The sequence below is a fragment of the Dendrobium catenatum genome, unplaced genomic scaffold, assembly GCF_001605985.2.
Source record: "Dendrobium catenatum unplaced genomic scaffold, ASM160598v2 original_scaffold_212897, whole genome shotgun sequence".
NCBI lineage: Eukaryota > Viridiplantae > Streptophyta > Magnoliopsida > Asparagales > Orchidaceae > Dendrobium > Dendrobium catenatum.
The window spans coordinates 405,300-420,163 of NW_021531307.1; the positions used below are offsets into that span (position 1 = coordinate 405,300).

The 14,864-nt window shown below is 37.6% G+C and overlaps 1 protein-coding gene across 5 annotated transcripts in view; it reads left to right on the plus strand.

The window, feature by feature from the left end:
- Nucleotides 1-14,864, plus strand: part of LOC110092056 (symplekin) — a 127,880-nt gene that overhangs the window by 23,200 nt on the left and 89,816 nt on the right. For all 5 annotated transcript variants that reach the window (XR_002302552.2, XM_028692489.1, XM_020816411.2 and 2 more), the window contains one exon: nucleotides 6,854-6,922. Coding sequence is in view for 4 of the 5 variants with exons in the window: in XM_028692489.1 (XP_028548322.1) it covers nucleotides 6,854-6,922 (69 nt within the window). In the remaining variant the exon portion in view is untranslated. The remainder of the gene's footprint in view (nucleotides 1-6,853; nucleotides 6,923-14,864) is intronic.

A 14,864-nucleotide genomic window follows, 5' to 3' on the forward strand; every position in this document is an offset into this window, starting at 1 on the left:
CGGATCAGCCCGCGCGGTCTCCTTCCCGGCCGATGCCGCGTGCTCCGGGGTCGCCGGCTCTTCCTCTGCCGGTCGGCGGCGGCCCGCACGGCTCCTCCTCTGCCGGTCGGCGGCGGTCCGCATCAGAGAATTCAAAAGAACTTAAGAATTCCACTATAGCTGATGGATTTAATGCTGAAGGCACCTAATATATAATATTAACACTAGTATTCCACTATAGCTCCACTACAAGATCCTTAACTCCATTCCAAAGTTCACCCAACCGTTTGATTTAATCTAGCCATTGCATGACAATGAAAGTGGAATGGCTAAACTAAAGCATTTGTTAAATGCATTCAAATAAACTTACTGGGGTGCTATTTAAAAATAATTTACTATTTGTTATTTTACATTACAGTGCATATGCCTTTAATGCAATTGTGATTAGGCTAGATTAATAAGTTAAATATATTTCTATATATCCAAACGTACGAAAAGAAAAAAAAATAGAATTTTCAAAAAAATAAATGAACATTTAGAGGAAGTTCATGCTTACATTATTTTAAACATTTTGAGGGTATTATAGGTCGGGCCTTCCCTTCAGAAAACCCGATAGTAAAAAAAAACTCAGAATTCCAACCAAGATAATGAAGGCTATAATACCATGTTAAATTCAGTTAATCAAAAAGGGAAAATTCTTAATTTTATTATACTAAACTATCCATATTTATAGATCTATACAAGATGTCTTATTAAAAAAACAAATAATTATAGAATCTTGCATAAATACCCTAATATAATCCTTTCTAAATCAACCACCCAAATATGGAAGGAGATCGGTGTGATCCAAGTGAGTCTCCCACGTATTCCCATCTTGGCTATGGGATCAAGTTTCAACGGACGGCTGAGATTTAACAGAGATCAGGGTGATGTAGGTGAGCTTCCCATGGATTCTCATCCTGGATGTGGGATCAAGTGTCAAGGGACGACTAGGATTTTAATAGTTCCATGCAAGCTCTTCAGAGTGTTGCAGATTATTTTGTTGATTCAAATTATTACTTAGCATTATAACCTCATAAAAAGTTATAGACTATTGTAGATTTAGTTTTCTTGGTAATCTTGCTTATATTATGCATTAGGAAAGTTCGAACGCATAGCTTTTCCTTTGCATGTGGTATAAAGAGAAGATATTCTTTGTGCTTGTTTATGCTGTTTAGCTTTTTAAACTTCAAGGTATCTGGTTTGTGGCTTCAAGTTTAGTTGAAGCAAAAAGGGAGGGCACAACAATTGGTGCATCATACCCCTCTAAATAGTGGCTTTAATTCAGTCAGATTTCAAACGACCCACTTAAGAAAATTTTGACGGAGTCAATTGCTAGTCTAAACAATGAGGATAGTATTCCTTACAATTGATAATTATTATATCATCTAACTCTAAAAACAAACATATCCAACTGTTATATATAACGGTAGTTTACTATATTAAGAAAATTTCAACAACTACATTGCCCATCAAAGCTGGTTCTTCACCTGTCAATTTTCTGGTCATGCATGGCTACTTCATTTGGAAGGAACGGCTCATGATTCAGTCCCATTATGTTTCAAAGTTTTGAGTTCTGCCTTCAGGAACTTTGTGATATGAAGTGGATGCAGATTTGTGAAAATCTATGGCTGAAATATGATTTCAGCAAACCAGAAATTGGAAAAACACAGAAAGAACTCACAAGATTGTATTTTTATTGAAATAGTCATTAAAGAAAGACAAGATATAATTGGATCTTCAATTGGTGAGGAAAATCCGGCTCTCCCAATCCCTAGCTGTCGGCTAGAGCCTACTCAACCTAAGAACAATCCAAATTCAGCCAAAACAAAATATGAAAACTCGACCCTAGGGTAATCCATCTACAAAAGCATACAATCATGAGGCTAATCCTAAAACATCCCCTCTTAGAATTTTTCCTTCTAACCAAACTTTAATTTCCCTCTTGAAATAGCCGTTGGACTTCACGTTGGAGGGGGGGGGGACTTTTTGGACGGATGTCCTGTTCCTCCTCTTGCACATTAGTGCCGGTCCAAGAAAGACTGGTGTAACAATACCCCCCTCTCAAAGACCTACCTTGACCTCAAGGTAAAATAATGAAAATTGATGCTTTTCCCTCTCGTACGGCTCTCATGTGGCATCATACTTGGGTTGGTACATCCATTTTATCAACACTTCTTTGATCCCTCCCCTCTCTTTATCTTACCCCCTCTCTTTTTCATATCCCCTTTCAGCTCCAAGTGGTTCAAATACCACCTCCAAATCTTCAGTTACTGTAACGGGAAACTCTATACTCGATTCATGGTCCCCGATAACTCTACTCAACTGTGACACGTGGAACACTAGATGTATAGTAGTGGTCGGGGGTAACTTCAAGCAATAAGCTATTATTTCAATCCTCTCCAGTAGCTCATAAGGACCAAAATACGTCTGGGCCAACTTCTCATTTCCTCTTATTAGCTATTATTTTTTTGTTCGTAGGGACAAAACTTTAAGTATATCCTATCCCTTATCTCAAACTGGATGCTTTTTTTGTGCCAATCCGCATGCTTCTTCATGATCTATTGAGCCCTTAACAAATGCCTCTTTAATTCAGCCAACATCATATCCCTCTCGCCCAAGTATTGCTTTACCGAAGAGATTGGTGTGCTACTTTGTCCAAAGTGCACTAAATGAGGTGAGCCCCGTTTGTATTGTAGCTTGAAAGGAGTCATCTGTGAAGCTAAATGATATGAAGTGTTGTACCAATACTCTACTCATGCTAGCCATTTGACCCATAGCTGAGGTGTTTTTGAAGCAAGACATCTCAAATACGTCTTAAGGCTCCTATTTACCACCACCATCTACCCGTCCGTCTGGGGTGGAAAGCCGCTTCAATACTGTTCCATGCTGTCTGAACAACTTCCAAAAATGAATGAGGAACACCTTATCTTAGTTGGACACTCTCAACTCTGGTATCCCATGTTTTTTGACCACCTCTCTGATGAATGCTGCTGACACAGTCACTATCTTGTACGGATGTCATAGGGGAATGAAATGAACATACTTCTTCATTCTGTCAACCAACACCAAAATCACTGTAAACCCCATAGATCTGCTTAGCCTATCTAGAAAATCCATGGTGATCTCCTCCCATACTCTGTCTAGAAGTGCTAGAGATTGCAGTAATCCTCTCAAAGCCATGGCTATGTATTTTCTCCTCTGTAATACCTCTCATTTAGCCACCATCTCCTCCACATTCTTATGCAACCCCTTCCAATACGACTTTGCCGCCAATCTCCTGTACGTCTTCTACACCCTTGAATGACCCTCAGCTTTGCTCCCGTGGAACTCCTACAGAATGTGAGGAATATGGACTGAGATCCCTAGTAACACAAATATCCCCTGGTACATCAGTCTCTCCCCCTCTAGGGAATAGTCAGGGTGACTACTCTCATCCCTCAACATATCTGCCCTATTCATGCTTAACTCCTCATTCTGCACACTCTCCTCCTTCATAGCCCCTCAATCCAACACCAGTGGTACCAAAATGGCTAACTCTTGGATTTCCTCCATGCATCTAGACAAGAAATCAACCGCCTTGATCTGTAGTCCCAGCCTATATTGAATCTCAAAATCATATCGCCAAAGCTTTGACAACCACCTCTGATGCTCCTTGGTCATCATCCTCTACTCTAACTGGTACTTCAAGCTCCTCTAGTCTATCCTGATGGTGAAATGTCATTCCAACAAGTAAGATCACCACTTCCAAATAGCTAACACAATGACTATCAACTCACTCTCATAATTGACTTCAACCTAGCTCTGGCTGTCAACACCTAGCTGAAGTAAGGAATGGGCTTATGATTTTGCATGAGCACTGCCCCCAATCCATACCCACGTGCATCAGTATCCACCTGAAAAACCTGGCTAAAATCTGGTAAGGCCAGGACTGAGATTGTGATCATGGCCTTCTTCAGTCTCTCAAAGGCCTGGGTAGCTGCCTCTTCGCACAAAAAAACTATCCTTCTTCATTTGTTCTATCAGAGGCTAAACTATAGTGCTGTATTCCCTCACAAATCTCCGTAGATACCAATCAACCATAGGAAACCTCATAGCTCCTTCGAATTCCTAGGTAGTGGTCATTTCAGCATTGCCTCAACAATCTTGGCATGATCATCGACCACTCCCTCATGAAATACCATGTGTCCCAAATGCTGCACACTGAGATTTGCAAAACAACACTTCTTTAGGTTGGCCCCAGATGTTGCTCCTGTAACACCTCTAATACCTTCCTTAAGTGCTCCAAATGCTACTCATCCGACCTGTTATACACCAGGATGTTATAAAAAAATCAGTAAAGATCTCCTGAGGTATGATCAGAATATCCTGTTCATGAGGGACTGGAATGTATAAGGGGTGTTGGTGAGGCCAAATGACATCACCAAGAACTCATAATGTCCCTGAATGCAGTCTTCGGGACATCCTCCTCTCTCATCCTGTTCTAATGGTACTCAGACTTCATATCCATCTTCGTGAATACTACCGCTCTAGAAAGCTCATCCAACAACTCATCTATCACTGGAATTGAAAACTTGTCTGGCACAATCTTTTTATTTAGAGTTTGGTAGTTCACATAAAATCTCCAGCTCCCATCCTTCTTTACCAATAAGATTGGGTTAGAAAAAGGACTTACACTCAATTGTAATGATTCATGCCTCCAACATCTCCTGGATCAGCTTCTCAATCTCATCCTTTTTGATCTGAGGGTAGCGGTAAGTCCCGACACTAATCGGTGACATCCCCTCCTTCAAGGTGATAGCATGCCCGTGCTCCCTCCGTTCTGTTAATTGTTGAGGTGGCTGAAAGACCTCGTTGAACTGCTGTATAAGTGACAGTACTGAAAGAGGGCTGTCTCCCCCCCTCCAATCTATTTCCCTCTAAGCTCTGCAGCTCCACCAGAAACTTTCTCCCACCTTCTGTATTGCCCTTATCATGGTTTTGAGAGACACCATGGCTTTGGATAATCCCCTGATCACCACCCTTCTTCTATCCACCAGCAATATCATTATCAGTGCTCCTCAATTGACCTTGGTATTGATGTAGGCAAAGGGGGGGTCAACACAATTCATATGGGCCTTGACTATTTTCGGTTTTGAGCTTTAGCTGTTGAATTTTTAGTTGGTGCAAGCTCATTAATATCTAGTAGGAGTGTAGCTCATTATGAGCTGATGTTTAGTTATAAAATTAATGTTTGGGAGCTAGATTAGATGAGTAGAACTTGTTCTTTCATATTCAAGAAGCCCCTCTTTTGAATTTTCCTTCTAACCAAACTTTAATTTTCCTCTTGAAATAGCCACTGGCCCCACCCCAAAGGAGTGGGTGGGACTTACTAGGCGGAACACCTATTCCACCTCTTGTACACTAGAGCTGGTCCTGGAGGGACCGGTTGGACCGGTCTAACAGTTTGCTTCCTTTGCAAGCCCATCTACGGGTGAAACTTATTAGAAACGTTCAAAAGAATTCTTCTTCAACTTACATAATTGAACACTTTAATTGCTTTAAATTGGACAACATGTGCATCAAAGGAACATCATGAAGTGTCCAAGCAACCTTTGTTCAGCTGTCCATCACTACATCAAACAATTGTTGTGCCTCATTGCATACTGACTATCAGTGCTGAGAAATAAGAATAGCGATTGAGCTAGCAGGCACGATCAAACTTTGGGTATTCATGTACAGAACAGTTACGGCAGTATAGGAGGTGATTGGGGGAGCAGAGGGTTATGGTATGATTTTCAAGGATCTAATGTTAGAGAGGATGTCGCAAATCTCTTTGAACAGATTTTGTGTGGGCAAGCGGAGGGAAGCAAAGATGGCGATTTCAAAGTTGTGGATTGTGGAGTTGGTTGTTGGTTGTCTGTTCATTAATGGATCCAGTTTTTCATGAGGAGATGCGGAAGGGTTTGGCATTTCATGAAGAACTATTGAAGCCCAATTTGCTACACCTGCATCCGATAGAACTCCAGTTATCTATTGAATTATGTTGGTGTTATGGTGAGACAAGGTTTTTATAATATGGGGTTAGAGAAAGGTTGAAGAGAGGATTCTCCTAGAATTTTTCCTAAAAACGGTAATCTAAATTAAAATCTCGGCCCAGTTGGATTTTGAAAAACTGAAGCGTTGGATATAAACTGAGTTTTTTTATTCTGGCCAACTGCCACATTTGATAGATTTAATGCCTGAATTTTATCCATGCGGTTTTGAATGCTAAACTGTGCTTTGACCAATTGCAGTCTAGCCTGAGCCTCCAAAACAAGTTCTATGCAAAAAAATTGAGTTCTCAAATTTAATTAACTTTTTGAATTTAATTGATTTTCGTTTTTTTTAACTATTTTTTTTGTATTTGTTCATTTCTTCACGGCACAAGAAATATTTTGGGATGAGATATCATTCCATTTGTATGATACTTGATTATAGGTATATGTTAATTATGAGTATTATGCAAACTAATGTTAAGATTATGTCTAACTAATTCTTGAGGCTTCCTATGGAACCAGGGACAGTATTAGTTTGATCCAATTAGTGTTATGCCATGATAGTAACAGAGTAGCCTCTGACAAGGACCATGAAATTGTGCGCCTTGTGAAATTTCCTGACTTTCGGCCAAAACGTGTTGGCAGGGAATTTTGTTGTGATTATTTAACAGTCTATTTTTTAATCATGGAATATTTCCCTATCACATTTGTGTACATTTATGTTGGCCTGTCTCTCCTGTTACTTGCATATTTTTTGAAGAATTGGTGAAATGTCAAAGTTCTTGCTGTAATTTAACTCTAATATCCTTTTCCTGCAGTTTCCTTTAGATTTGGATCCTTGGGGAGTTCTGCAAAAACATGTAGTGTCTGATTACGTGAATCATGAGGTAACTCGTTACTGTTTTTTATAAACAAAATTTTGTTTCGTAATTCTGATTTATTTTTGCTACGCTATTATTGCTTTAGAATTAGAAACATGCATGTTTCTTAGAAGTAATTATTTGTTGTCTCCTTATCCTCAAGTATACTCGATTTGAGTTTGGTCAGCAGTTAAGTTCCTTGTCGTCTTAATTTTATTATTATTGATATTCTCTTGTTCTTAACCTTGACTTCTCAACTTCATAGTGGTGAATGGATATCTGTCCATTTCAACTTCAATCAGTTTTTTTGATGAAGGATTGCTTAATTTTGTGTGAAATTGTTTGCCTTTCATAAGCATATAGCTAGTTTGAAGCTAGTTCAGTTGCAGACTGTAATGTATAATATTCTTGAGGCCTAAGATTCAATCCTTACATTATATTATTGGCGGAAACCAATGTCGTTGGGTTAACTTTTACGTGATTTGTGAACTAAATCTTAAGAACTCTTTTTTACAATTTATGACATAACTTGTACATAGGAGAGTACCATGAGATGTTAAAACTTGACCTATGAGAGTTCTTTAGTCTTGTATTGCGCATTTGGACTAGCAGATTCCATTTGTTTTCTAATATGTTCTAAAGATTCTGGATAATTCATGTCACTATAAAATGCCAAATTTCATTATATGATCAAACTCTTTATAAAATGCCAAATTTCATTATATGATCAAATTCTATACAAAATGCCAAGAACTAATACGACTAACAACCGAAGTATTATTGAAGAGATTAATCCATATAGAAAATTCTAAGGTGTTTGTGTTTCATCCAAAATAGTTTCTTACAGCCACATGCAGAGGAGAGAGAGGAGCTGATCCATCTTCTACTAGTCACTTATATAAATCTATGAGGCACATGAGAACCACTTCTTTAAACATAACTATACCCATTCTCACCCTAAAGAGAAATCTCAAAACTCTCAAGACAAATAAAGAATCTTTATTTACCACTCTTTAAACTCTCTTGAGAATATGCTAAGCTAAGGATGGTTGTTGTTGGTAAACTCTTTTTCTCCCTTCTTTAAACTAATGTGAAACAAACCCGTTCAGGAGTTACTTTAAGGAAATTAAAGAGAGCAGATTCAACAAAATAATCCCAAAATAAATTTATTACTTATAACAATGATTGATCCTTAGAATTCTTGGTTTTTAACTTGCTTAGGCAAAGAAGAGTAAAGCCGATTCCCAAACAATTCAAGAAAACGCAAAGAGCAATTGTAAGACTACGACGATAGACAAGAATCCATGATTTAATAATGAGAACTTTCACCTTTGGAGCCCACACGCTCAACTAGTCTAGGCTTTAGCGGAAGAAGAGTCTCCACATTAGAACTAAGGTCACTCCGAGGAAGAAGGAGCCTAAGATCGTTGTTCTTGGATAGGTGGCCGGAGTGGTGGAGGATGACGGTCGTACAACGATGATCCAACGTCCCTTTGATCTTTGCTCGTAGATCACATCCACTAAGGTGTAATGGATACGGTCGATGTAATCTTCAATAGTGTCGTCGAAATCGAAGCCCACGTCAAAGAACGGTGATTGGAGGATGTCAACTTGATCTTGATCGTTATGCACAAACCCAAAGTTCCATTTGGGTTCCGCCATGCATTCTTGCCGGGAGTTGATGGAGCATCCGAGAGAAGAGGGGAATTTGGTTATGGTGGGGGTCCAAATGGTAGAGTGCAGGAGTTCTGAACTTGAATTATTCAGAATTGGGAGGTTAATGAGTGGGATTTAATTTGAACAAATTAAAATCATAGATCGGAGGAGGGGGAGGGGGGGGGTTAAGAGGAGGGGAATTTGGGCTGAATTTGTGGAGCTATTAAGGTGATTAGGAGAGAGAGAGAGGAGGCCATTAAGGGGGCCGGCCATGTAGGAGGTGAGGTGGCGCTGAGGTTTTAAGTAGGTGGGGACCACTAGTCTTAATTTCAGGATTTTAATAAAATCTGAAATTAAAACTTCAGTTTTAAATGGGAAGAGATTCCTCAATTAAAGGCATTCAATTAGATTGATTTCGAATTTCAAATTCGAAATTTAAAATCCGATTAAGTTGAGGGCATGATTTAGGGAAGCAATTTAGGAAACAATTAATGTTTCATGAGAGTTTTGAATTTCAAATTCAAAACTCCAAGAGGGGGAGGCGGCGGGATGGAGCTGTTAGGCTGGCCGGCGGGAGGCTGGCCGACGGGTGGCTGGCTGTTGGCCGGCGGGAGGTTGGCCGGCTGGTGGTGGAGTTGCTGGCTGGCGGGAAGCTGCAGAGAAGAGGGCGGCGGCTTTGGGCTGCTTGGAATAGGCGGCGGTAAGAGCAAAGGGAGGAGGAATTGGAATTTTCTAGGGATTCGAAGAACGAATTCCAATCTTCCACAATTACTTCCACCCAAACCTTCGTGACGACGATGAGATCTCGAGAAATAAAGAAAAAAAATGAAGAACAAGAAAAACCTAGAACTCACAAAGAGATCTAGCTTCTCCTACGAACTCACTAGGAGATCGTGGAGGTTTTGCACTCATTAAGAGAACATGAAATGCCAAATTTTCATTCATCCAAAAACTTCTCATATATAGGAAAATGACCATATATATAGGCCTCCAAATGACAAAGAAAACCAAAGACTAAAATGCTCCTTGGGCTACAATAGCAACTAACTACCCATAAGGGCAAAAACGGAAAAACATAAAAATCAAATAAACTACTACATAAAATGACAAAAATACAGCTCATGATCGTGGCCGTCGATCTCTGGCGTCTCATGTGTCGAAATTGCTAACGATGTCCTCATCATAAATTCTCTCATATTTCTACTTAGTTTCAGTGAGCGTAATCACATTTGTCATCTGTTTACTGTTTTATCTCCACTTCATGCTCAAAAACTATGTATAACTTGAAAAGTGTAACTTTATGTAGGCTAAGGTGATTTTTCTAAGATGTATCATTTATGCTGATGGTTTTTTTTTGACCCACATACACCAAAACAAATTTTGAAAAACGTAGCCAAAATCCATTATTTATGTTCTAAGCTTTCATAGTTTGCCTGCATTTTACTTTTGCTTCATATTATTGTTTAGCACTTTTGTGACACCTATCAGTGATGTGCTCAAACAAATAACTTTCATTGCAATTAAGAAATTAATTTGACTTTTACAGTCTTTAAGATGTTCTATTATGCCTCAAGCACTGGTATGAGATGAATATTAAAACTACCCTGTGGCATATTACAATGTGAATTGACTACTGTGAAGTAGAAATACCCCACGCGTGGCCATGAATTTTATGCTTTGGTCAAGACAAAAATATTGTAGATACTATCTTTTTTCCACTAGACATTGTCTTCCTATCTAATTGTTATCTAATTTTGAATCATGAAAGAACTTTAAAATCACATGACTTCCAAATATTCACCATGTGAAGTGGGTTGCTTTTCTTTATGAATATACTTGTTTCATTCAAGGCAGGTGTTGACAACATGGCTATTGATGCACTGTCACATGTACACTCATTTTTCCTCTATTTTGGTTAAGGTGCTAGGATTTCTCCAACCACAAATGAGTACATTTCATGACCTAACTTCTACAATATTTTCATTGTGTATAGGACTCCCACCTCTCTGCCTTACCCGGATAAATTTATCTGAGATGGTTATATGTTCAAATTTCATTGGTTTATAATTATATGATTTTCTGATTTGGGAATTGCATGTTGGCTGTTTAGACGGGCATCTGGGCTAAGAAAAAAAATTCTTTTCTCTAGATTCAGCTTGCTTTTATTGGCCATTTATATAACATGATGCTCACAGAATCAATTGTCAATGTCACACAGGTCGAATAGTTTGGGTTGTTAAATGGTTTGTTGTTATAGGCACACTTTCGCTATACTAAGAAACTTGGATTGACCTAAATATATATTTTGTTCTAGGTTTTTCTAGAACATGTACTCGACATGACCATATTTTAGTAGTTGATTTATTTTTGAAATGACACATTTTATATTAAAAATTGTCAGTGCTTTATGTGTTGCACGATTATTTTTTAAAGAAATTTTGAGAATCTATAATCGTGACAGTTGATTGTTTATGATTACCATGTTATGGTTTGTTGTAAAATTTTAGATAGCTTTATGAAAATTGTGGCATCATTTAAGTCCTTTGCATTTTACGATTAGACTGATGTATAAGCTGAAGTTCTCCATTTAAGCATGAAAAATTTGCTAAGATGTTTATGTGGTGATAAGCTAGGCATTGGGGATTTAATATTGCCTACAAAAGAATTTGGTTGCAACAATTCAGTGCACCACACTATAGTTGTCTCATTTGGAAGATATTTATGCACACAACTTTGAAAAAACAATTTAGAGTATCACAAGCATATTTTGATAAAGAGTTATTATAGTTGGGGCCTATTACCACAGTTCCATGGAAGAGAAAGAAGGCAACAAATGATATCATTAGCGGGGATGTGGTCCCCTCAGGTGACTAATGTTGAGATCTTCTTATGTGGGCTGTAGTAGGTGCCACAATCGAACAAAACCTCTATTGGAGCACCGAGATACTAACTGGCCCTTGTGGCTATTTCAGCCCCCTTTTTGGTATCCTAACCCTCTAGAGTGGTTTATTGTTTGTTTTGTTGGTACGCATTACAATAACATAAGGGACCTCATATTATCAGCTGAGGAGCTCTTTGTTTCTTCCTTGTTTGCTTGTTTTATTGTACTCATGTATGGATAGTTATATATAACATTGTTCTTCCCTCTTTTGTTTGTTTTTTGTCTTGGGAAGACATAGATAGAAGTTTCCATACTAGCCTGTATGCTTTTATACTCTTTTATTGTCTTTAATTAATGCAAAATTCAATTTCGAGGGGATTTGATCCTGCATCGCACTATAGTTGTCTCATTTGGAATATCTATGCACTCAACTTTGAAAGCCTATAAAGTTGATGGCACTAAAAGCATGTTTTATTTTCTCTTTTTGGTGTATCGTTTACTAAGAATATCATAAACTTCATATCAACATAAAATTAAATTTATAAAAAATTGATGGTAATAATGAAATAAAGATTCAGATAGGAGAAAATGTGAGTTCAGTGAAAGGAGATTTTGTGTTCCTATATGTATTAGATCATAATGCTTTCCAGTAGATGCATTCAAAAAGTTCTATATATGCTTTTTTGGCCCATGGAAAACACTAAATAAAATAAACTTAGTTCAACTACACATTTGGTTGAGTTGCCTCCTAAATTCATATTTGTCCTATTTTTAATATTAAATATCTAATGATTATAGGTTCGTTTGGGGTAGCTGCAGTTTTTTGTAAAAGTTGCTAAAAAGTTGTTATGGGTATTAAAAATTCTTCCTTTGAAAATGTTGGATAACAATTTTTTTATGGTTACCACATTCTACTAGATATGTTATTAAAAAGTTATTTTTTCATAATTTTTTTTAAACATCAAGAAAGTAAAATAAGACTAGTTTGAAAAAGCAAAGCGATGAGAAAGCTGTTCCAAATGGACCCTATCTTAAGTAACTTTTGAGCTTTTTGTATCATCGGTGTTCAAACAATACTTTTTATAGGTAGGGCTTCTACTACCTAAGGTACTTTTTTTTCTTTCCTTCTTTGTTTCCTATAAGTTATGACACTATAAGGAAAGCAAAACATATCATCAAAGATGAGATAACCCTATACGACATGTTCAAGCATGTACTAGGTTTACTGGATTAATTGTTCTATTGAAGATGATTCCGGGTTGGACCATGGCTCTTTGATGTTTCATCCTTTTGATTACTGTCTTAACTCATAATCTCAAAAGGGGAGTTCTTCCAACCTCGAAGTCGTCGATGATACAAGTGCTTTGAACCAAGATCGAATATCAGGTTAGAGGAATCTAAGAGTAAATTCCTAATTACGATTTTTTTATTATTTTTTCTTTCTTTTTTCAATAATGTTTGTGATTAGATTTAGTTGGGCGTGTATGTAAATTTTCTTTTTTTTGGACTTTATTTATAAATGCTCATGACCCCTTTCTATAAATAGGTCTTGGACGCTATTTGGATTAGGTTAGATGTTGAACGGAATTGAAAGATTACCTTGCCCTTTAATTCTCCCCTCTCTTTTTTTCTCCCATAGTTTCCCAGATTATTCTGAATTCTTAAATAAGGCATTCAATTTGAGGCTCTATCTAATAGCTGTTATTTTTCTCTTTTTAAAGTTATGATCCCTTTCTCAATTGCTAAGGCGATCTAACGACTCCCTCACATAAGTAACAACTTTCAAGATGCCTCTTCGAAGTTGAATCACTTACTGCAATCAGCTACTTTGAACGTTTGAACTAATGGAAAAGGCATAACTAAGGCTTCCTAACCAATGGTATTGCCACCTTAGGTCCATGGTTGCACTGTATTTCTCATGACTTAATTATTTACTATATCCAAATGCAAGTTCATGACTTAGTCATCTACTGTCAACTTACAAGAGGCAAGACAATTGTTTTATTGCCATCTTGATAAACCTTTGTCATATAGCCACCTCACTGTAGACATGTAATTGGGCCACATCTATAGTGTTATGTGATTTTCAGCTAGATTCTTTATCTTTTTCATGATGTAGATGCCTAGCTCCAAAGTCTCCAGATTCTTTACATATTTTTTAATCACTTACAACCCCACTAATCTTCTATAATGGTTGTTGACCACAACCACAACTGTTGTACTATAGTACTTGCATGTTCTTGAGTTGGTCCCTTCGCTAGCACCACTGGTCACCACTTGCTAACTCTTTGGTAAAACATTCTTTTTTTAGTTGGGGTGAATCATGTAGGATAATCATGATCATTTGATTCTTTTTCATATTGGTTTTTTGTTGTGTCCATTTAGTTTTATGCTTGTTTTTGACTATGTTACTTGTTTTAGTGTAATAATGACACATTCAGTCTTGCTTTGTTAATCCAAGTTATTCTTAGTATGTATTAAGGGCTTTATTATATAAAAGGGTGTGTAAGGGCTTATGTTTTTTTGATGATTTTTAAATAATATATTGAATTCTTTCTTTTATGTCTTCAACCTCTCATATACTCTTCATTTCTCTTCCCTTCTTTCTTGTTTATTCCTATTCTCTTTTCCTTTCTCCATGATTTGTTTCCATAACCTTATCTATCTCTCTTCTGTATTGGCAAAACACAAGGTGGCAGTTTTCTCTCTACTTTAGAGATTGTGGAAGGAAGGAGAAATCCTAATTAAGGTTTTTGGCATTCTTAATTGCTTTAATCAAATGATAAAAAAAGCATGGATCTGATGGTGTCGACGCACACTAATGTTGCATTATCCTTGTATTCCAGCATTACCAATCTCCGGCCCTTGTTAAGGAGCTTTATATCATGCAACTCTTGTCTTGTCTTTCTTCTGACCCTTGGGTGTTAACGTCAGCCAAACAACTCAACAACTCGTAAAAACTATTTTTTGACAGGACTATGGACTTGATAAGATTAATCTGTTGTGTACTATTTGAGTCTCGTTAGCAGAGGGGATGCATTGGTTTTTAGACAAATGTCTTGCCTCACTTATCTAACTGATTGATACCTTACCTATCAATAGCCCTCCTATATATGGATTATTTTGATGATGAAATGAATGCAATATTCCTCTTGCTCTACCACTTATCTTCTTCCCGTCTTATCAAGCCAGATTCTCCATTTCTTCACCTCAAGTCTCTCCCTCTCTTTTCATCCTCCCATTTGTGTTTTCTTCTTTCTAATACTTACTTTCTTCTCTTTTCTTAGCAAGATCCCACCAAGCACTCCACAAGCCCAATTGAACGCTCATCTCAACTTCATCCCAACCCAAGCAGCAGCTAAGTAGCCTTCTTTGCCATTGTCAAAGCATTACACCCTTCGTCTTTCCATAGAAAGCTTGGAAATACCATCG